The 22663-nt window shown below is 40.0% G+C and overlaps 1 protein-coding gene across 6 annotated transcripts in view; it reads right to left on the reverse strand.

The window, feature by feature from the left end:
* The window catches only part of ADAMTS9 (ADAM metallopeptidase with thrombospondin type 1 motif 9), a 171761-nt gene that overhangs the window by 136360 nt on the left and 12738 nt on the right, over positions 1-22663 (reverse strand). For all 6 annotated transcript variants that reach the window (XM_060109127.1, XM_060109130.1, XM_060109131.1 and 3 more), the window contains exons 4-8: positions 6387-6676; positions 4051-4134; positions 3835-3950; positions 2805-2845; positions 2580-2685 (exon numbers count right to left, since the gene is read on the reverse strand). In XM_060109127.1, the coding sequence (XP_059965110.1) occupies positions 2580-2685; positions 2805-2845; positions 3835-3950; positions 4051-4134; positions 6387-6676 (637 nt within the window). The remainder of the gene's footprint in view (positions 1-2579; positions 2686-2804; positions 2846-3834; positions 3951-4050; positions 4135-6386; positions 6677-22663) is intronic.

The following is a 22663-nucleotide window of genomic DNA, read 5'->3' on the forward strand; positions in this document are numbered from 1 at the left end:
GCTAACTCAAAGAGACAAGGTGCCAAAAGAAAAATAATTCATTAACAGGCTAGCAATATACTTTCTGTTTAAGCCACAACTCACATCATTCACCAATGATTTCATTTCTTGCTTCCTGACACTTTTGAGATGAGGGATATATGTATTGTTTCCATCTTAGAGGAAGGGAAACAGCATATATTTTCCTCAAGTCAAAGGGAATGTTAGAACAATTCCATCCAGAACTTGGGTATCTGGCTGCCTGCTGACTCTGCCTTGGAACTGGTGCTCCAACATCATATGCTCCTATGCCAGCATTAGCTACTACGCTTTGGATAGTTTAATATCTCTAAGTCAAACACAGGGACACAATAATATCTACCTTGGGATTATAAAGATTAAGGGAGATAATGTAAATGAAAGCTCCTAGAACAATGTCAACAACATGGTTTTTGCAGGGGGAGATGTTTGTTAACACTGTGAATTGAGACTTCTCTATAGCTTAAAATATTTTGTTTTTGCTACTCAAAATTCCTACTTTCCTTAAAATGTCAATTTTATAAACTGGCTATCTAAAAGGGGTTTATAAACTCTTTTGGGGAAAGGAATTAACAGGAAATTAATTATATTTCTTTAAACAGTATATTCTTGTTAGCCATATTTTGGGGGAAAATGTTAATCTGTTAATCACACAGGGACTTCCCTGGTGGTGCAGAGGTTAAAAATCTTCCTGCCAATGCAGGGGACACAGGCTCGATCCCTGGTCCGGGAAGATCCCAAATGCTGTGGAGCAACTAAGCTTGTGCACCACAACTTCTGAGCCTGTGCTCTACAACCCACGTGCCGCAATTACTGAGCCCGCATGCTGCAAGTGCTGAAGCCCGATCACCTAGAGCCCTGCTTCACAGCAAGAGGAGCCACTGCCATGAGAAGCCCGCACATCGCAACGAAGAGTAGCCCCCGCTCTCCGCAACTAGAGAAAGCCCGCGCAGCAACGAAGACACAAAGCAGCCAAAAGAAAAAAGAAAAAAAATCACACAAACTCTTGCCCTTTGAATACATTTCTATCTCTGTAACTTTACCCATTCCATTCTCTGGGGCAGGAATAGCTGCCCCATTGAAATGCCACCCTATTCCTCACTGTGAAATCTACACCTCCTATTTATATGTCTCAAGTAATTTACCAGATTTCATGTAGAACAAACAAATGAAAATCCCCCAAAGATTCTGTTAAAATAAGTTTGTTGAAACTGAGTTAAACGAAATCAACACTTTAATATAGGACTTGTCAGAGCCTCTACTTCATGCCATTTGGCCTTGGCATTCCAAGCATGGCTAGACTACGAAAAAATTTTTTAAATCACTGGAATACAAAACTCTTTTTCCCCCCATGGACCATTCTCTTGGAATCAGTGTTAGAGCCCTGTACTTTGGGAAATGCTGGTGAAATCAATAGTTTTCAAACCTAGTTCCAAGAAATCCTTGAGTTTCATGAAGGTGTTTCAGAAATCAAAGGACAGAGAGGCAGCTGACTAAGCAGGACTCTGATCTGCCACAAGGGCTTAACTAAAAGTCATGACTCTTTTATTCTCTAAATATTGGGCATCTGACGATATTTCCTTTGGAGAAAAAAAAAGGGGTGTGCTCTTAAAATATGCTTGAAAATATATGCATTATATGTGGAATTGGATTAGAGATACCTCTATATATGCATCTTGCTTTACGCCTATTATACTACACTGCACATAAAGTGCCTTAAAAAAACATTCGGTGAATGAAAAAGCTTGCTTAATAGATGATGTTATCTCTAAATAAAGTTAACATCTGACATGCAGATTAATACACAGCTGTATTATACAAGGACATCTTTAGAGAAAATTATTTCAAAAGGATATAGTATGAGTAATTTAATCATTCTAGAAAGAAAAGAAGGCAGATCAAAAACCAGAATAATTTTGAATAAATTTATACTGTTTTGCCCCATGTTCTAACCAGGCTCTGGCTCTAAAGAACAAAAAGGAAAAGCCAATTTCATAACGACCAGACACTTAGTGAACATAATTAGGAAATAGTTTCTTCTCTGTATCTTTGTTCATTTTTCCCCCTAAAAGAGGGATAGCTCTGTTCCAGAGGCTAATATCTAAAGGACAACCTCAGATATAACTAAAATCAGGAATGATCTGGGTTTGGGAAAATCGTGCGGGCCACAGCAATGTTGGAGGACCCTACTAAACAAAGATGTGTCAGGTAAGTTCTCTGGGCTGATATACCCTCTGTTTCAGTGGAGGGGGTAGAAAGGCCCCCTTTTTTCCACTTTGAAGTAGGAAAGGAGCATATTAGACCTTGCCTAGAAAACTTTAAAACAGTTAAAGCAAAGAGACGCATGAGCTATGGCTGAGGAGGGTGCACTGTATTTATTTAGCTTCCCAAAGTCAAAGTAATTTCTGCCAGCTACATTCCAAGCTTTTCAACCCTTCAAACTCAACTATGATTCAAGAAGCGTCTTACACCCTCTAAAGTCAAGTAAATGCTCACTGATGTGAAGGAACAGAAGTTTTAGGTCACTCTAACTTAAATGAAAATATGGAGAAGAAACGTACACATGGCCCAGTTCATGGGCTATTGTAAAAGCTGTACTCAATCCACTATCTTCACTGATAGAGCAGCTTCTGTAGGGATCACAAATGGTTCCCAGTTCAGCCAGACCTATTAGAAGGAGGGAAAAAAAAAACCCACAAGGATTTACTTTAAGAAGCATTTGTGGCTTGGAAGAAAAACATGTCATAAACTGTTGTAGCCCGAGAGGACACGCACAGTGGACTCACCTAAGGTATCACATTTGTCATGAGCTCTGCAGATATCCTGTCTGAAAGCAAAGCAGACTTAGGGTCTTGACACCAAAGAGTAAATGTCAATACAAGCAAACACTTTAGAATCTTCCAGGTATTCACAACATCACCACTTTAGGGGGGTGGGGGGGGAGGGTACTGGCTTTACAAAAAGCAGACTAACAGAGCCAGGGATGTGCAACTCAAAAAAGTTTAGGAATCACTGGTTTACAGATTAAAAGCTACATTGAGAGGTCTCCTTCTGCCACAGGGGTAGCCAAGGGCAAGTGAAAACCTTTCCGTCCAGGATTTTTCCTCATACCTTGAAGCAAGTGATTCTAGTTTCTGAAGAACATTCTGAGAAGGCTCTAAATGCCTTTCATTTAAGTTGATCGAAGAGCAAGTGTCTGTGACCATATCAAAGGTGACTGATGGGAGACACACTAGGCCAGCAGATCTCTTTGCTGCCCTGCACAGCATTTTAAATATTTTTGAGCTAGAAGCTACCATTTAAAAATTGGGAGATTTCACATTTTCCAAAAAAAGTATCCTTATTTCTGGTTTCTTACAGAATCACAAAAGCTGGCAACATTGGACTTATATCTTGCATGGTAACGAGCTCAGTGGGAATGGCAGCTGCCCGCTCTATACAGGTGTTTACTTTTAGACCTAACACATTTATTGCCTACTTGGCGGCGATGGGTTACTGGTTCTCAACCCGGGGTTATTCTGCCCTCCTCCACCACACACCCTCAGAGGGCATGTGGCAACGTCTGGACAACACTTTTGGTTGTTATAGTTAAGAGGGGGGAGAGTTACCGGTAGGTAGTAGGCAGAGACCAAGGATGCTGCTAAACATCCTGCAAGGCACAGGGCAGTCCCCACAGCATAGAATTATCTGATCCAAAATGTCAATAGTGTTGAGGTTGAAAAACCCTGGGCTAGGGGCTGGCCACCAGGAATATATGACCTCATCCCATCAATGTGACCAGAAACTAAAAGACTGGAGGAATAGACATCCATATACCTCGTTACAAGAACTGCTGTATCATGCTGGATTCCACCTGGATGGTTTTTTGAATGCTGCCACTGGCAAAAGTTTTTTAATGTTGTCTGGGCATTAAAAGATATGGAAGGTCCTTCCTAAACACAGAAAAGAATTATGGTTGGTCCGTTGCACCAATACCAATTAGATATGCCATTTCGGATACAGAGAGAATAAAGAAGAAAAAAACTTTATTACCTGTTCATTATGAATCACAACTAAGTTCACAATTACAATATTAATTAAATTTCCAATACTTGGGTCTTTATAGATAGAGGCTACCTGCAACCGAGATAAATTTTTCAAAGTTAATTGTGAACTCCGTGTAAGCAATAAGCAATTCACTTTTTACGCTGGGCTCCACCTCTTTTTATGGTTCATGCAACATATGCATTTTGGAGTTGTGAATTTTCATTCAATCAACAAACATTTCTTAAAAGTCTCTTTGTAAAATTCATAGACGGCAGCTTTAGACAGTAATGAATGCAAACAAATTTAAATTTCAAGGTGTTTTCCAAGGAAACTGCATTGCCATGTAACTTAGCAGTTCTTTGTGCCAAAACACTGGATATTAACTTTTGATCAAGCTTTTTCATCCCAGTTGAAGCTGGACTGCCATTTATGGAATCTCACATGGACCACATACTTGCTAATACTGCTGCTGTACCAACCATTTGTGTTCTCTAAAACCTGGTAACCTGTTTTTTTTTGGGGGGGGGGTTGTTTTCATTATTATTGTTAATTATGAGAGCTAACATCCATTGAATGCTTACTGTGGACTAGATCCTTGCTGAAAACTGCACAGCAACATTCTGGGCTAGGTGTGACTATAATCTTTGCTCAACAAATGAGGAAACTGAGGCTCAGAGAAGTTAAGCAACTTGTCCAAGACTAAACAGCCAGCAGTGAGTAGCAGAGCCAGAATTCTCAGCCAAGGTCAATTTGACACTGAGTCCATGCTTGTCATCAAAATCCTTAACAGGTCCGAATTTATGGGTTAGAAATGGAGTTGAGTCTATGCAAGGCCTGACTAGGTTTTCCTTTCCCTCCTCCAGGACAGGAGAGGGCTGGGGCACATGGGACTGAGCTTGAGGAAGGGGGGTGAGGGAGAGTGGGGAGGGGAGGCAGGTGGGGTTAGGGGTGGGGAACACAGTGTGGGGTGGTTCACAGCAGTGCAGGGAAACACAAGGAGAACCACAGGTCACGGAGAAGGAAGGAGAAATTCTAAGTCAGTGTTCCCAAACGGCTGCTTTTCATATTCAGTGGGGGAATTTAATACAAGTAGATTCCCATTCAAATAAACTAGAATCAATCTATTAATAGGAATGCTATGCTGAGGCTTAAAGTGAATGAAGGCAGAGCACGTGGTATATTATGGAACAATCTCCAGTGTTTCAAGAAAATAGCAATATGTAACACCGTGTATGAGAATGCGCCATCTCTGAAAAAAAAAGTGTATCCATACATATTTGTTTAAGAAATGTCCAGAGTTGTATTGTCCAACATGGTAGCCACTTGTCACATGGCCACTGAGCACTTGAAATGTGGCTTGTCCGAATTGAGATGTGTTCTGAGTGTGAAACACATACTGGGTTTTAAAGACTTAGTACGGAAAAAAGTTAGTCTCGTTAATAATTTTGTAAATGATAACATTTAGATATAAAACAAAATACATGATTAAAATTAATTTTACCTGTTTCTTTTATGTGTGTGTGTGGCTAACAGAAAATTTTAAATTACATGTATCTATACTTTTAAAAAATTACGTGTGTGGCTTGCATTATATTTCTACTGGGCAGTGCTGGTTAGAAACACGGGCAAATAAACTTGTCACAGTGGTTGCCTCTGGGAAGGGGCCTGGGAGCCTGGGTGGGGAAAGGCACTTCAGTTTTCTCACTAGTCTTTGGATCTGCTTGATTTGTTTTCCAATCATGCAAATTTATTACTTTTTCAGTTCAAAATGGGAGTAGAAAAATTCAAAATGGGAGTGAGAGATTCCTAAGACTCACCCCAGAGCTACTTAATTAGAATCCTGGGGAGGGGGATAGAGACATTTTACAAAGCTCCACAGTGCTTCTGATTCATAAACAGCATCCAAAAGTCTTACTGGCACCCACAGCAGGCTGTGCAAATTCACGTGTCAAAGGGCACTGGTTTTGGGAAGTGGACAAGCTGAAGGTCACATGCAGTCCCTAAGCCACTTTACTGGCTTTACATGACCATGGGCAAGCAACCCAACTCCTTTGAGGCTCAGTTTTCTTATCAGCAAAATGAGAATGACAATTTACCTAGCAGAGTTGCCAGGAGGATTAGAAATGATGCCTTTTAAGTAAGAAGCACATTGTCTAATACAGAATAAACACTCACTATTGATGCCCATTATTGTCATTGTCTAATCTTATGTTCTCTTCAGTCACTTGCCTGAATCGTTGAAATGCCAGCCCCCAATGGTTCTCCAAAGCACTGGGTGGAAACCCATTCCCCAAGGGCACATTTAGGGACATCATAAATCACCTCCTTTTGAATGTACTTACAATTGACATTAAAGTTAAAATATAGTGTTGAAGGTTTGCTCCATGGTATAAAACCATTCTGTTGTCTGCCACCACCATCACTTCTACAAACCGTGGATAGGATAAAAAACGTTTTGTTCTCCTGTGGGTCCTCTTTTCCCTTGTGCTGTCCGTCTTGTTACCATAGGCAGAAAGCGCCCTTTTGGTTAAGCTGCTTTTTAATACTGCCACGTCATCAGCCAGGCTACTCCTCTCTCCCCATTTTCTCGTCCTCGTTTTCCTCTTGTCCTTACTGTGACTATTTTTGTGTTCTGTAACAAATCAGATGGCATGCATTACATTTTGAGCCACATCTATTTCATATTAAGAATTTAATTTGACACGTCTTAAAATGATGTCTCTGTCATCAAATTACATACAAAATCAAGTTCTACACGCTGTGGACTCTCCGGGTGAAACTATCTGCGCTCTCATCTAAATGACTAAGGACTTGAAATTAGCTTTTCTGGAAGCTTCCATGAATGCTCACTTAAGGTGTTAGAAAATCAGGCCTGAATTTAGGGGAAACAATTGCTTATTCTTTTCATTCGGTAACAAAAGTCTGTCTGGGGTTTAAGTGGTTTGTATTCATTGTTCTTTGCCATACATGGAGTAAGGGCCAACAGCACAGCTACAGAGCTCTAGAGAATGGAATGGAAATGCTTCTTGTACACTACCTTTCATATTCAATGAGATACGGTATAAAGGGGCCTAAGAGGTGGGCAAGCTAATAGACAGTACAAAGGAACTACAGAAAATGAATGACAAGGTATTATTCTCTTACCATATTCAATCACTGTAATGCATGAAATGTAAGAATAGAATCACTGCTGTTCAATGCTTCCAAATTTTTAATTAATTTGTTTCAGGGCTCAGTTGAGGAAGTAGATTCCACTCAGGGAGTATAAATAGGTAGTTGGGACTGTGATATATAACGCCAGATGAGGTCTCCTCATTTCTGATTCTAGCCAAGGTACCTCTTGCATTCTACACAAGCCTGCAGCTCACAGTGTGGTCCGTGGACCAGCAGCATTGGCAACTCCTGGAAGCTTGTTAAGAATATAGACTCACCGGCCCCACCTAAGACCTGATAAATCAGAATCAACCTTTTAACAAAGATCTCTAAGTGATTCCTATTCATGTTAAAGTTCTGACAAGCACTAGTCTCCAACTTGGTTTGAAGCTTGTGTTGCTGGTGAAAATATTCAATTTCAAAGCCATCAACCACACAGTAAACAGAATGAGCATAAAAGTTCCTGCTAAAATATGCTTTGAGTAAAAACAGAATTTAATCAGTTATCTTGCCTATCAAATCATAACTGGTTAAGAGTTTCAGAGTTTTTTTTTTTTTTTTTTTTTTTTTTTTTTCTTTTTGCGGTATGCGGGCCTCTCACTGTTGTGGCCTCTCCCACACAGGCTCCGGATGCGCAGGCCCAGCGGCCATGGCTCACGGGCCCAGCCGCTCCGCGGCATATGGGATCCTCCCAGACCGGGGCACGAACCCGTATCCCCTGCATCGGCAGGCGGACTCTTAACCACTGCGCCACCAGGGAGGCCCGAGAGTTTCAGAGTTTTAATGCCAATAGTTTGTAGCCCAAACAGGCAACAGAATTGCACAACTAAGAAATATGCTTTCCTAAGACACAAGAAATAGAATTTATTATACCAGTAATAACAACAAAAAAGTTATAAACTCTGAGTGGTTTCATATTTGAAGGGCTCAAAAATTTAACCATTATAACCTATTGCTAAAACAATCAATTTAGGCCAGGATGTGTATTTTGCTCAAATTGAGCGTTTTAGTGGTTGTTAAAATAGTGAAATCAGTCCAAATTGTCAAACAAGTTATATGTGGTGCAGCTATAGATAACATGACTAGCCCTAAGCCTGGTACGCAGTAGGATTCAACATTAGACTATTTTTCTTCCAGTCTCTCTTTCAAGAGTATTCATATAGGTATACCCATGCCATATAGGTACTTGGGCTGTCATTCCATGTTTAAATCACTAGTGATTACAGAATGGATACTAGACAAGCACCTACTTCATGCCAGATATTGAACTAGTCTCTTTTACATATGTTATCTCATAATTCTTCTCAGGCTGAGAAAACTACCTCTATTTTACAGATGAGGAAAATAAGTCTCAAAGAGATTGAGCAACTTGTCCAATGTCACATACAGGATGTGGTGGTATCTGGAATCAGGCATGGACTTGATCAACACTCTAAACAGTGCTCTTTCTATCAGGCAAAACTGCTCAAGAGCTAAGGACTGAAATGGGCTCATGGTTTGGTTGACAGTTTCTAAACTGAGCCTGAACTGGAAAAAAGACAGTGCCTGGTGGATATTTTCACAAACACTAGCTTTTCACAACAGGTGTATGGAAGCCACGTTGAAAATTGGATTTTTAAAAATACATTAAAATATGTTACTTATTTTGTGAAATAATACCCTTCATGTCTTTTGTAAATATTTTAATATAATTTATTATAATCAGTAAAGTTTCAAAAAGGTTTTAAAGTCTCTGTTGTTTTTCTATTCTCCATTTCATTATTTCTGCTCTAATCTTTATTCTTAGTTTTCTCTTCTTTTTCAAGTGTCTTAAAGTGGAAGCTTACATTATTGACTTGAGATCTTCTTTCTTAATAGAGGCATTTAAGACATAGCTATAAATTTCCCTCTAAGCCATGCTTTAGCTGCAACCCATAACTTTTGACATGTTGTCTCTCTTCATTTTCATCTATCTCAAAGTATTTTCCAACTTCTCCTTTGGTTATTCAGGAGTGTGCTATTTACTTTCCAAATATATTTGAGTTTCCCATTTCTCTGTTATTGATTTCCAATTTCATTTTACTGTAGTCAGAGGCCATACTCTGCATTATTTCTATGCTTTTAAATTTACTGATATTTGTTTTATGGCCTAGCACATGGTTTAGTCTGGAGAATGTTCCATGTGTTCTTCAGAAGAATTTGTGCTCTGCTGTTGTTAGATAGAGTGTTCTACAGATATCTGTTAGGTATAGTTGGTTTACAATGCTGTTCAAGTTTTCTATTTATTGGTTAATCTTCTGCTTAGCTTTCTATCCACTACTGAAAGTAGAGTATTGAAAGTTTCCACCTATTATTGTTCATTTTTTATTTATTTATTTTATTTTTTATTTTTTTATTTTTTTATTTTTTTGCGGTATGTGGGCCTCTCACTGCTGTGGCCTCCCCCGTTGCGGAGCACAGGCTCCGGACGCGCAGGCTCCGGACGCGCAGGCTCAGCGGCCATGGCTCACGGGCCCAGCCGCTCCGCGGCATATGGGATCCTCCCAGACCGGGGCACGAACCCGTATCCCCTGCATCGGCAGGCGGACTCTCAACCACTTGCGCCACCAGGGAGGCCCTGTTCATTTTTTAATTTCTCCCTTCATTTCTGTCCATTTTTGCCTCACATATTTTGGTGCTCTGATATGAGATGCATATTTGTTTATAACTGCTAAGTATTCCTGTGAAGTGACCCTTTATCACTATAAAATTTTGATAAACTTTATCAATAAAGTGAAGTAACCCAGTCACAAAAGACCACATATTATATGATTCCAGTCATATAAAATGTCCAGAATAGGCAAATCTATAAAGACAGAAGTAGATTAGTTGCCTAGGGCTGGAGGTGGAGTGGGGACATGGGGGGAGGCATTGATAGCTAATGGGTTCAGGGTTTCTTTTTCAAGTTATAAAAAAGTTCTAATAATGACTGTGATGATAGTTGCACATAGCTGTGAATACACCAAAAAACCACTGGACACTTTAAATGGATGAATGGTATGGCATGTGAATTATATCCTAATAAAGCTGTTAAAAAAAGAAAATACGTCACTTAGTTTGTGAAAAGCAGATAATCTTTACTTATTGTCTTCCATAAATATTTTGACTTATCAGGTTAATTTAGAGAAAAGCATAACCGCAGTGAGAAAAACACTGAGCAAACGTTATATAGAAGTCACTCTTTGGACCATTCAGGGGAATCATCTCATCAGAGGAGACTTGGGCATGGGAAAACCTGAGAATAAATCAAGGCACTAATTGGAAAAAAGGTGCACTTATTAAAGTAGCAAAGTTGAAGACATTAAGGCATTAATCACTGAAAGAGATTTCTGACAGAGAACAGTGGTAACAGAGAAAAACCCATGTAAATTCTAATATACCTGAAAGACATTTCATTCACAGCTAATCTGTGTGTCAAAGAAACAATTCAGTATGCTTTACATGGTATAAAAATGCAGGAATAAAATTACTTCTTCAGAATCAAAAGCAACATCTTCTAATACATACTTCCCAGTTATTGACCTAATTAGCCCAACTAATTTCTACCACATTAACCATTTTAGCAAGCAGTTTTGAATTTGGCATTACAAAGAGTAAGAGCTTTAAAGATGCAAATATTCGCTGTGACTACAAATGCAGGAACATTTTTACTGATGATGGAAAAAACAGACACTATGACTGGTATATTTACTCAACTCTCTTGCCTCTGAATAGAAATTGTTAATATCAGAGAACAATTTCTACCAAGGGACACACATTGTTAGGATAAAAAGAAAGTCATTCACATTTCTCTTTAGTGGCCTTTTAGCTTAGTGGAATTGAGACTAGTATTTGAAATTTGCAAGGTCACTTTGCTAATAGTTTTATCAAAATGAGCTACATAATGAGATTTCACCCTTATAGAAAGCACAGTATGAATGGTCTATGTATTTTTGCTCTTCATTTCACCCACAGAAAGCTTTACGTTTGTTATTACTTTTTATTGAGATATAATTTATATACCATAAAACTCATACTTTCGAAGTATACAATTCAGTGGTTTTTGGTGTATTTATAGTGTTGTGTAATCATTTCTATTATCTAACTTTAGGATATTTTTATTGCCCCCAAAAGAGACCCTGTACCCACCAGCCGTCACTCCCCATTCCCCCTTTACCCCCCATCTTTCAGTAGGTGAGTCTCTGGCAATCACTAACCTATGTTTTGTATCTATGGATTCTCATTTCATACATATGGAGTCATACAATATGTTGCTTTTTGTGTCTGGCTTCTTTAACTTAGCATAATGTTTTCAAGGTCCATCCATGTTGTAGCATGTGTCAGGACTCTATTACTTTTTATTGCCATGTAATATTTTACTCTAGAAATATACCACATTTTGTTTATTCATTCATCAATTGGTGGACATTTGGGTTCAACAACTCAATTGAATAATGTTGCTACAAACATGCATGTACAAGTTTTTGTGTGGCCATGTTTACATGGCTCTTAGGTATTGCTGGGTTGTATGGTAAGGCTGTGTTTAACATTTTGAGCAACTGCCAGATAGCTTTCCATAGTGGCTGTACCATTTTCATGCCTCTTCTTGAAGTTCAAATACGACACTTAGAAAGGAAATCATGTTTTCATGGTTTTTCTTGAAGGATTCCTCAAAAATTAATCATGTTTACTACACTAAATAGCTTATGAGCAATCTGGCCTAGTTCAAATCTTAAAGTAGCATGTTGAACCAAAGAAGATATACAGATGGTACATAAGCGTGTGAAAATTTGCACCATGTCACATATCAAGAAAATACAGATAAAACAGCCATGATATCCCAAAATCCAGAATGCTAACAACAACGAATGCTGATGAGGATTTGGAGCAACAGGAACTCCCATTCGTTGCTGGTGGGAATGCAAAACGGTACAAGTCACTTTGGAAGACAGTTTGGATGTTTCTTACAAAACTAAACATACTCTTAATATACGATCCGGCAATCGTGCTCCTTGGTATTCACCCAAAGGAGCTAAAAATGTATATCTACTCAAAAAACTGTACATGGGGTGTTTATGGCAGCTTTATTCATAATTGCTAAAACTTGGAAGCAACCAGTATGTCCTTCAGTAGGTGAGTGGGTAAATAAACTGGTATATCCAGACAGTGGAATATTATTCAGCGCAAAAAAGAAATGAGCTATTAAGCCATGAAAAGACTTGGAGCAATCTTAAATGCATAATACTAAATGGAAGAAGTCAATCTGAAAAGGCTACGTACTGTATTATCCCAATTATATGACATTCTGGAAAAGGCAAAACTATGGAGAGAGTAAAAGATCGGCGGTTGCCAGGGGTTGGGGCAACAGAGGAAATGTACAGGTAGAGTACTCAGAGGATTTTTAGGGCAGTGGAAATACTGTGTATGATACCATAATGATGGATACCTGTCATCATGTATGCGTCCATACCCACAGAATGTACAACACCTAGAGGGAACTGTAATGTAAACTATGGACTCTAAGCGATAGAGATGCATCAATGTAGGCTCATCATTTGTAATAAATGTATCCCCTGATGAGGGATGTTGATGGTGGGGAGGCTCTGCATGTGCGGGGGCAGGGGATATATGGGAAATCTCTGTATCTTCCTCTCAATTTTTCTATGAACGTAAAACTGCTCTAAAAAAACCCAGACAGTTAAAAAAAGTAGCATGTGATATCTCCAAGAATCAAATGCACATTTGTATTCAGAGAAAAGTAAAATATTTTGCCATTGGAACCCTCACATGTGCATGTAAACACATTCTGGCATGTTAAAAAGCTCTAACTTGCAATTGTGTGCTTTCTAATGCCAAGTCAAAGGCAGTATAGTTATAATGCTTTATTCCAAGAACATGACTTAATGTTGACTTTTACAATTGTTTTCGCCTTGAGAACTATGAAGGGGAACGGTGATGCTTACACTACTACTAACAGTCACTGTTCTAAGATCTTGTGCTCTGAAGAAAGCAAGCTTCAAGGTCTATTTGACCTTGGGCAAATAACTGACTTTTTCTCACCCTCATTTCTTCCACTTATAAAGCTGAGTAAGAACAGTACCTCTTCCAAGGAGTTGTTTTGAGAAACAACTAGAGATCATGCATATAAAGTATGCAGCACACAGGAAGCAACCAATAATTATTTTTTCTATTTTTTACCAGTTATAAAGTCATGTAGTGAATTAGAACTAAAAGGAACCTTTTAAGGGAGAGAGAGTATTCTTCTGAAAAACAATTTTCTGGCTTAAAATCATTTTAAAGACAAGCTGTTTTATACACTAAATGACCTTTTCTGAATTACTTCTCTTGGCCTCAGTTTCCTGACCTCTTAAATGGGTATATAAATAGGTGTTTCCACCTTAAGTCTGTTTTGAGAATTAAATAAGAAAGTGTGTAGAAAATTCCTTGTAAATTATAAACTGAATTTTAAAATATTATTTTTTACACCTATTTTGTGCAAGGCACTGGCTAAGTTGAAATAAACAACAGCAACAACAAAATAGAAGTAAAACTTGGGGCTGATCTTTAAAAAGAAAGTATCATAAAAATTTAAGATGGTATCAATATTAAAAAACCTGACAGCTAAAAACTTAAACAACATTTGCTTATTTACTGATAAGAATGTTTTAAATGAGCTTCATTTCACATTACCATGCAACAAAATGCATACAACATTATGAAATAACTGGAATTATTTTAGAAAATAACATCCGGGCCTGGTTATTCTGCAGTTACTCATTGAGTGTTTCCTACCCACTGGGGTTGAGCTAAGGAGATTCGCATGTTAACTTTAACAGCTGGGAAGTTAATTATTGCTCTCTATGTTTATAAGGTTTATCAAAATTTAACTGAATTTTCCTTAAGGCACTGAGCCACCTTGTGACCTCATGGGTCTAAGTGGGCAGAGGAACCACAGCACAGGACCAAAGGGAAAACTGGCGAGCAAGGATTTTAGCAAGTCCCCTTAATGCTCCTCCAGGACTTGACAGCCAGAAGGAAGTGGACAGGGAGTTGGTAGTGGTTTCACACTTGGATTCTGGAGCCAGACCAGCCCTGGTTCACGTTCTTGCCCTAGCGCTGCTGTAGCTGCCCTTTCTTGGGCAATTTCCTATCTTAAAGGCTCAGTTTTCTCATCTGTAAAATGAGGATACTAACAGCACATACTTTAAAGGGTAACTGTGAGGGTTAAAAGAGATAATACGTAAGATGCCCATGGCACAGAGCACAGTGCACAGGAAAGATCCATTAAATATTCAATGCGATAAGGATTTTTAGTTGTTATTGCTTTACCAGTAGTATGCAAAACAGCCCCCCCTTATGAATTAGAATGTTGACGTCAGGGTTTCTCAAATAAAACCATTCTATTTTTGAAAGAATCTTCTCAAGAAAAGGAGAAGAGGGAGGGGAGGAAGGAAGGAAAGTCATAAAGACCAGCCCCTGTTCCCCCGGAACTTCCAATCTAGGTTAAGAGGTACATGCAGATTGACGTGGGAAGACCTAGCCAGAGATGTAATTAGATGGAAAGAAATGCCACAAATACTTCTGCTTTTCAACTGGCTCCAAAGGCCGATAACATACAGGAAATAAAACATGGAAGCTGATGGCAGCTCCTGGCCCTCTGTTCTAGTCCCATCGAAGATCTGCCCTCAAAGAGTTACTCAATGAAGGCTTCAAACAGGGACCCCGTGGGATGAGAATCACAGTCTACTGGGATCAGAGGAAGATGGGTAAACAAGCACAATATGGGGGTGGGTGGGAAGAGATAAAACATAAAAATGAAAATAGCCATAAAACCAATGAATGTTCTAGTAAAGAACAATGTGTTTCCAGAAACCGGGTGGGGAAGGAACTAAGGGAAGGAATTCTTCTGTGTATATAAAGGTCTAAAGCGTATGAATGAAAATCACCAAGGTTTAATTTTTTTTTAGGGGTTCTCCATTTGATAGCCTGAAAAACAACAGTGAATCCCTAGATACTCAGGAGAGTCACGTCCCCAAACCCATTTCTCTGGACCAACTGTTAGCTTTTGGGGGGGGGGAGGGGAAAGTGGCATGCCCAGCATCTAACAGTGCTCCACGGACAACACCGTTGGGACATGGGTGCAAAGGGCAGTGGCGGGAGATTTCCTTTTTGGCTGGGCAGAACCTTTATAGACAGTGTTTCCCCAGGAGTGGTTTACAGAACTTTTGTCCTAGAAGATATTTCCAAAAACAAATCAAGTGGGTTTGCAAAATGCTTTACACAGCATTCACATCTGGGACTTTTTGTACACACATTAGCATTTTAAGAGCTCTGAGAAGTCTTGCAGGAAAGAAACCAGTCTACATTTTGCTCATCCATGGAATTGGGAAACTTATGGGATCTTGGCCAATTTATGAGGGGATTGAAAAGTCCCTGGAAATAGAACAAGATGAAGAGGAGTGTGTTGATGGGTTTTCCTTTCGGGGACAGAAGGAGATGCCACTGGGAGAAAACAATTGAGAAGCTTCTTGTAGTTCAAGGGGCTGTGATGGGTGACAGGTGGCGTGTAGTGGGAGGCGTGTTTGAGGGTCATCATACCACCTTCCAAGGGGTGGGGGTGCCTCCAGCTACCTGTGGAGGTAAATTTGCTGACTCAGGTGTGCAAGCTGGGACACTTGCCCCAAAGGCCCTGCCACACTCTCCCTGATTCAACATCCTGCAGCTCCTTCAACTGCATGTGGTAACTGCTGTGACAATGTGACGATGATACTGCTACGATAACACTGGCTAACGTTTGTTTTACGCTTTCCTCTGTGCCAGGCACTCTTCGAAGAACTTTACATGGATTAACCTGATTATTCTTCACAGGGACTATTAGAATAATAGACAGGGACTATTATCTCCATTTCATAAATGAGGAAACAGAGGCACCCTTGAAATAACTTGAGAAATTATTTAAAGCACATCTATTTGAAACAGTATAAAATGCTGAACATGCCTGGGCCTGTATTTTACTGAGAAATTGTTTGGTTTTGCTATTAATAGCCTGCAAAATACCCCCTAGGAAATGTTGGCTTCGACTCATTCCATCTCTTAGCAGTAAGGGGAGATGCGCTCCTTCTGCCCAGCGGATCCCAGCTGCCCACAATCACCCTGCACTGTCTGCAGCCTGCCTTTGATGGCTGCTTCACAGGCCCCTTTGTGACATGGCCTGGGATCTTCCAGACCAGCACTCTCTAGGAGGAATAGAATGTGAGCCCCACGTGGAAGTAAGAATTTCTAGTAGCCAAATTTTAAAAAGTCAAAAGAAACAGATGAAACTAATTTTAAGGATATATTCTATTTACCCTAATACATGCAAAATATTATCCTTTCAACATGCAGCACCAGCCCCATTTCTAGGGCTCAGAAGCCACATGGGGCTACTGGCTGTGGTACAGGGCGGTGCATCCAGGAGGCAGTATGATGTGTTGATAAGAGTTTCAGAGTCAGGGAGATCTGTGTTCAAATCCCAGCATCTGTGCATTCAATCTGCAGGACCTTGGCCAGGTCACTGAAGCCCTCTGTGCCTCAGTTTCCTCATCTGTGAAATGGAGATAATAATGGTTCTTCCTTAACAGGGTGGTGGGAAGGGCTAAGTGACTTAATACACAGAAAGTGCTGAAATAGGGCCTGGTGCAGAGTAAGCGCTCTAGGGGTATTGGCTGTGGCAACTCATTACTAAAGATGAACAGCCTTTTTGTGCTGGAACAAAGGGGCTCCTGCTATCTGCCATTTCACTGCAGCCCTTGGGTGGCCCTATGATGCCTGTGGCGGGTCTAGGTATCACTCCCGTATCAGAGATTAGAGAGCACTTGGGCTGGAGCCCTTTAAAAAGGCTTCTAACCAATTCTTAGGGAGTATATCTCCCACATTCCTTTGATACACAAGTCTCCCAGTTTACAGGAAACTGAGGACGAGTTTACACACCAGGCCTGCAGTAGAAACCCTTCTTCATCCTGATGTCCCTGTTCTGGCCACCATCATCATGAATGGTTGCAGGGACACACTGTACTCTGACCACAAGCTGAACTCACCAGGGACCCTCCCAACCACAGGCCAACATCTTGCAGCACCCTGGCCCAGCTCAGATATTTAGCTGCTGTACATTCAGCTCTTGCTCTAACAACTTACTCCCTTAAGTGAATTAAAAGCCTAATATCTTTCTCTAAAGTCTTGATATAACTTCTTAAACGATCTCACTAGTTTATTCTTAACTATCGTTACACTTAAAATAAACCCAGGAACACTCCCAAAGCCTCATCTGAATTGCACTTTTAAACATACCCCTTCCAGGCACCATCCATGGACAGCCTTTCCTTGATTTACAGCCTGGAAAGAACACAGGACCGGGAACGAAGAGGTCTGTGTTCACGGCTCACTTTTCCATTCGTTTTAGCTCTAAGATTACAAATTCCTTCACAATTCTGACCCTCGATCCTCTTATCCACAGAAACAGGGACTATAAGTTCTCTGAAGTTCCTTCCAGTATTGAAAAATGATGAATTCTTACATTTTATGAGTGAAAAATGCCAAAAAATGAAGTCCTAAGATTCAAAAAGGGCAAAACCCAACAGTCTCCTCTCTTGGCCACTTAGAGAGGGTATCAAAGAAATAACCAAACGGTATGCAGGGTGGGCAGGTAGAAGGAGACAGAATAACTGCAATGGAGAAAGACCAACAGAAAAGAAGTGAGGTATGGCTGATGTTAAAAACATATCACGGAAGGTGCCATATATGTATCTCCAGTACTCATTGCCAAGTGTTTATTTTGGACCTGCTAAAATAGGTAACAGTTTCTGAAAACTATTTCTATACCTTAATTTGACTTGTTACAGTAGAATAGCACCAAATGTGAGGATTAGGAAAATAGGCTTAAAAGGAAAGAAACTAACACATAACCAAAGTTACCCTTGGAAAACCATTACACTGCCCACAAAGCACAGCACAGGAACACTGGGGAATAAGAGAGTCATGTCTCCCATTCCTATTCCGCCAAGAGTGTGGTCATCCAGGGCTGAGTCTTGCACTACTAACTTCTATGTGTGCCCCTGTCTCACTATCCTTTGGTTTTCTCTCCTGTGTGCATACATGTGCAATAGGACATTGCTGCATTCTTAGGAACTGACGGCTTCCTTTGTAACTATTCTCATCCATAAGCCAAGAGGAACCCGTTCCTATCATTAACTACACGGGCTTGAAATTGAAAGCTGTGTTTCCAGATATCAGCCAGAAATAAAAACAACACTATCCCTTTCTGTTGGCACAGACAATGGCTTTGAATAACCAGACCTAAGTAAGTCTTTCCTAGTCCATTTCTCTGTACCTGTGTCTTGGACAAACACTGAACTTCACTCTCTACTGTGCTTTCCTGCAGTGTCATCCTGTGACAGCATGAAATCCACAGGACATGAAATGTTTGCAATAAAAAAAAAGAAACCATGTATGAAATAAGTGTCTGCAAGGGAAGAGAATGAAAAGACAAGCCGTAGTCTGGGAGAAAGTGTTTGTAAACTACATGTTTGATAAAGGGCTTATATCAGAATACAGTATAAAGTACTCTCAAACTTCAGTAATACGAAAACAAACATTCCAATTTAAAAAAAATGGAACAGACTTGAACAGACACTTCACCAAAGAAAATACACGGACAGCAAATAAGCACACCATTAGTCGTTAGGGAAACATAAATTAAAACTGCTACGAGATACCACTACGCATCTATTAGAATGGCTAAAATTTAAAAATAAAACCAAACAAACAAAATATTGGCAATACCAAGGGCTGGCAAAGATGCAGCAGACCTTTTATACCCTGCTGCTGGGACTACAAAATGGTACGGTCACTTTGAAAAGGAGATGGGCAGTTTCTTATAAAGTTAAACATATGCTTACCACATAACCCAGATATCTCACTTCTAGGTATTTACCCAACTGAAAACGTATGTTCACCCCAAAATCTGCATGCAAATGTTTACAGTGGTTTTATTTGTAATTGCCAAAACTTTATCCCTCGACTGGGTAAACAAATTGTGGTCTACCCATACAATGGAACACTATTCAGCAATAAAAAGGGATGAATTACTGATACAAGCAACAGTGTGGATGAACCTCAAATGCACCATGCTTAATGATTCTATTTATATGACATTCTGGAGAAAGCCAAACTATAGAGACAGAAAATGGGGGCTGCCGCAAAGCACAGCAGGAATCATTCTCTATCTTGACTGTGATAATCGTTACCTGACTGTATGCCAAAACTTGCAGAATTATACACGAGAAAAGATGACTGTTTCTGCATGTAAATTACACCTTAATAGAAAAAAAATGGAAGAAAATACTAGAAAATATTAATGGAAAAGAAAAAGATTTGTAAAATATTAAAATAAAATCTTAGCAGAAAAATTCTGAGGTCCAGCACATGAACATGAACTTTTTCCACACACCACAGGCTAAGTTCATTCTCAACACGCCACTCTAATTCCAATGTCACGTGAGAGATGAGGAATCAATAAAAAATGAACATTTGCCCCTTGTTTAACCTTACTCCCTCTCAGAGTCCACCACCCACATGAATATACCACCATATCTAGCATTTCCTCCTGCTCTTTTTTTGTGATATGTGGAACACTTCATACTTATTAGTGAGCTGCAGTTGTACAGAATGTCCATGCAGAAGTCTGGGCCAGACACGAGCAGACCTTGGTTACCCATAAATAGCTACAATAATGATCCTATAATAATCCGATTATCACAAGGAACCTAACTTTGGCAGATGCCAATATAAAAATGTAAACCTCCAACTACATCTCAATAAAACTGAAACAAACAAAAAATTTAAACCTCAATGATATGAGTAAATAGCACTTTATTAAATGAATGGGTTTAGACGAAGAGAACGCTCATATGAAGAGAACCGAGAGATTCTCCAATGCCTTACTTCAAAACCCTGCTCAGGTGAAGGTCTGAAAGCCCTCAGATTAACTCCAAGTACTTCCTGCCACTGGCAGCCTGTACATCTGATGGCAGCCCTCTGTCCTAGCTAGCCTTCTGCTCTTTCTTACATCCCTTCCTTAGAGGACATGCATCTTAACCTGTTTCAGGAGGTTACTGGGAAGATGAACAAACTAGCAAGTATCTGTCTGACCCTTTTCCTTGGGGCAGTGAATGGGTTTTTGAAGCAAGGAAAATAAACCACCCAGATTTGATGACAGGTGACAGGGAAAGCCCCTGATGTGGGATCAAGGTGAAGCAGGCCACCCTCGGGCTATCTGTGGATCCAGAATCTTATCAAAAGGCTCGTGGGAGGGGACAGGAAAGCACATCATACATCATGGAGATTCATTTCACATCCAAACCTAACTTGACGTTTTACATTCCCAACTGCAAACTGGCTCTTCTGGGCTTCAAAACACAGGTGACTGAAATTCTTGAATGGTAGCTAAGGTAGGCTCAGTGAATATTGTAAACTGAGGATCTTTCTACCGGTAGCTTTGGAAAAAAAAAAAGAAGGCTATCAAGGTACTCCAGACAAAGAGTCAAAAACCAACCTAGGGGCTTCCCTGGTGGCACAGTGGTTGAGAGTCCGCCTGCCGATGCAGGAGATAAGGGTTCGTGCCCCGGTCCGGGAAGATCCCACATGCCCCAGAGCGGCTGGGCCCGTGAGCCATGGCCGATGAGCCCGCGCGTCCAGAGCCTGTGCTCTGCAACGGGAGAGGCCACACAGTGAGAGGCCCGCGTAACGCAAAAAAAAAAAAAAAAAAAAAAAAACCAACCTAACACACCGCCTTTTGTGCTCAAGGAAATTACTCTGATAAGTGGCTCATTCCTGGTGGCTTTGTTCTTGCTATGTGCTCTGGGTTTGGGGGCTGACCCTGCTCTTCCGAACTCGTGCAAATGCACCCTGACCTTATGATAAAGATGAATCAAGGAGCAAAAGAAATGGAAAGGAAAAAAAGGGCCATAGGGAGCATAACTAAAAGTAGACCGAAAATAGTGATTTTAACAACAACAGCAATGACAACAGAGTGACAAGTTCCTTAAGAGACCTAACAATCAACTGCAATGCGTGGACCTTGTTTAGATCATCATCTAAACAAATGGACTGTAAAAAGGCATTTGGGGACAATCAGGAAAATTTTAACATAGATACTGTTTAGGTGATATGGAGTAATTACTGTTGATTCTGCTCACCCTGACAAATACTATTACAGTTATGTTAGAACATATCCTCATTTTTCAGAGGTGCATGTTGGAGTATTTAGAAAATGTCATGATACCTGTGTCTACTTTAAAATACTCCAACAAAAAGGAAAAATAAGACGCAAATGTGGAAAAACAATCTTTGTCATCATTAACTGTAGATGGTGCATATGCTGGTGGTTCTTGTTACCGCTGCCTCTACTTTTGTGTGTTTGAAGATGTTTGTAATAAAACGTTTTTTAAAAAACATGATGAAAATTTGTAAAAAATTAGATGAGAACAGTTCCTGTATTAGAAGTTGTTTTTTTTACTCTCCTTTGCCAATTTTTTTGGAGCGTTGCACTATTAATACGAATGTTAAAACAAAAGAAAAGCAATTATTTTCATATAAATGCCACAAGAAAGATAAAGGTGAAGAAATAAGCTCAAGAATTCAGTTATTTAAAACAGTGCTTTTCTAGAAATTTACAGATGATTTTAGAGGTCACTGTTTTTATTGACTATTAGACATAAAGTCCATCGAAAAATCTAAAAAAGGGAAAAAATGTATAAAGATGGATGAGGAACAGAAAGAGGTAAATGAAAAGAAATTAAGCCAAAACAATAAACCCCAAATGGCAGAATCTATCTTTAAAGAGTCCACTCGGTCCTGGGTTTGAGGGCCAGCTGTTTCCCTTACACACTGTGGACAAGTTCATTCACATCGCTGAGCAGAGTTTTCTCATCTGTAAAGTGGGAATAACTGGCACGTCTTCCTCCCCGGAATATGATCCAGGAGTAAATGGAAAAACTCATAATGTGCTTTCACATTGACCAGCACATGGTTCCTTCAATGTGGCCTGTTCTTAGGCTACAAAGTTGAGGGGAAGGATCTGAGGAGAGAAAAAGGCTGTGGGAAAATGGCAGCACACTGGCCTCTCACACAAATCACTAATTAGCCCACGACTACCAGACCTGCTTACATCCAGGCAGGACTATGAGGGCAGCCAAAGCTTCTGTCACTGCCTGGAACCTTCAAGCTGTCCCAGAATTGTTTACTTGAAGCCCCCCTCAGAGGTCTGCTCCTTACTTCTGTCTCTCACTCCATATGGGCCCAACTTTCAGGGCAGCTAATCTAATCAGCTAATCTATGCTAAATTATTAATGGAATCCAAGAGGTTAATGTGTAACAAGTACACACTCCGATGGAGGCAAGCTGGAGACACAGGTCTCTGTGAGTCATCAGAGCC

This window comes from Mesoplodon densirostris, chromosome 10 (assembly GCF_025265405.1).
Source record: "Mesoplodon densirostris isolate mMesDen1 chromosome 10, mMesDen1 primary haplotype, whole genome shotgun sequence".
In the NCBI taxonomy this organism is placed as follows: Eukaryota; Metazoa; Chordata; class Mammalia; order Artiodactyla; family Ziphiidae; genus Mesoplodon; species Mesoplodon densirostris.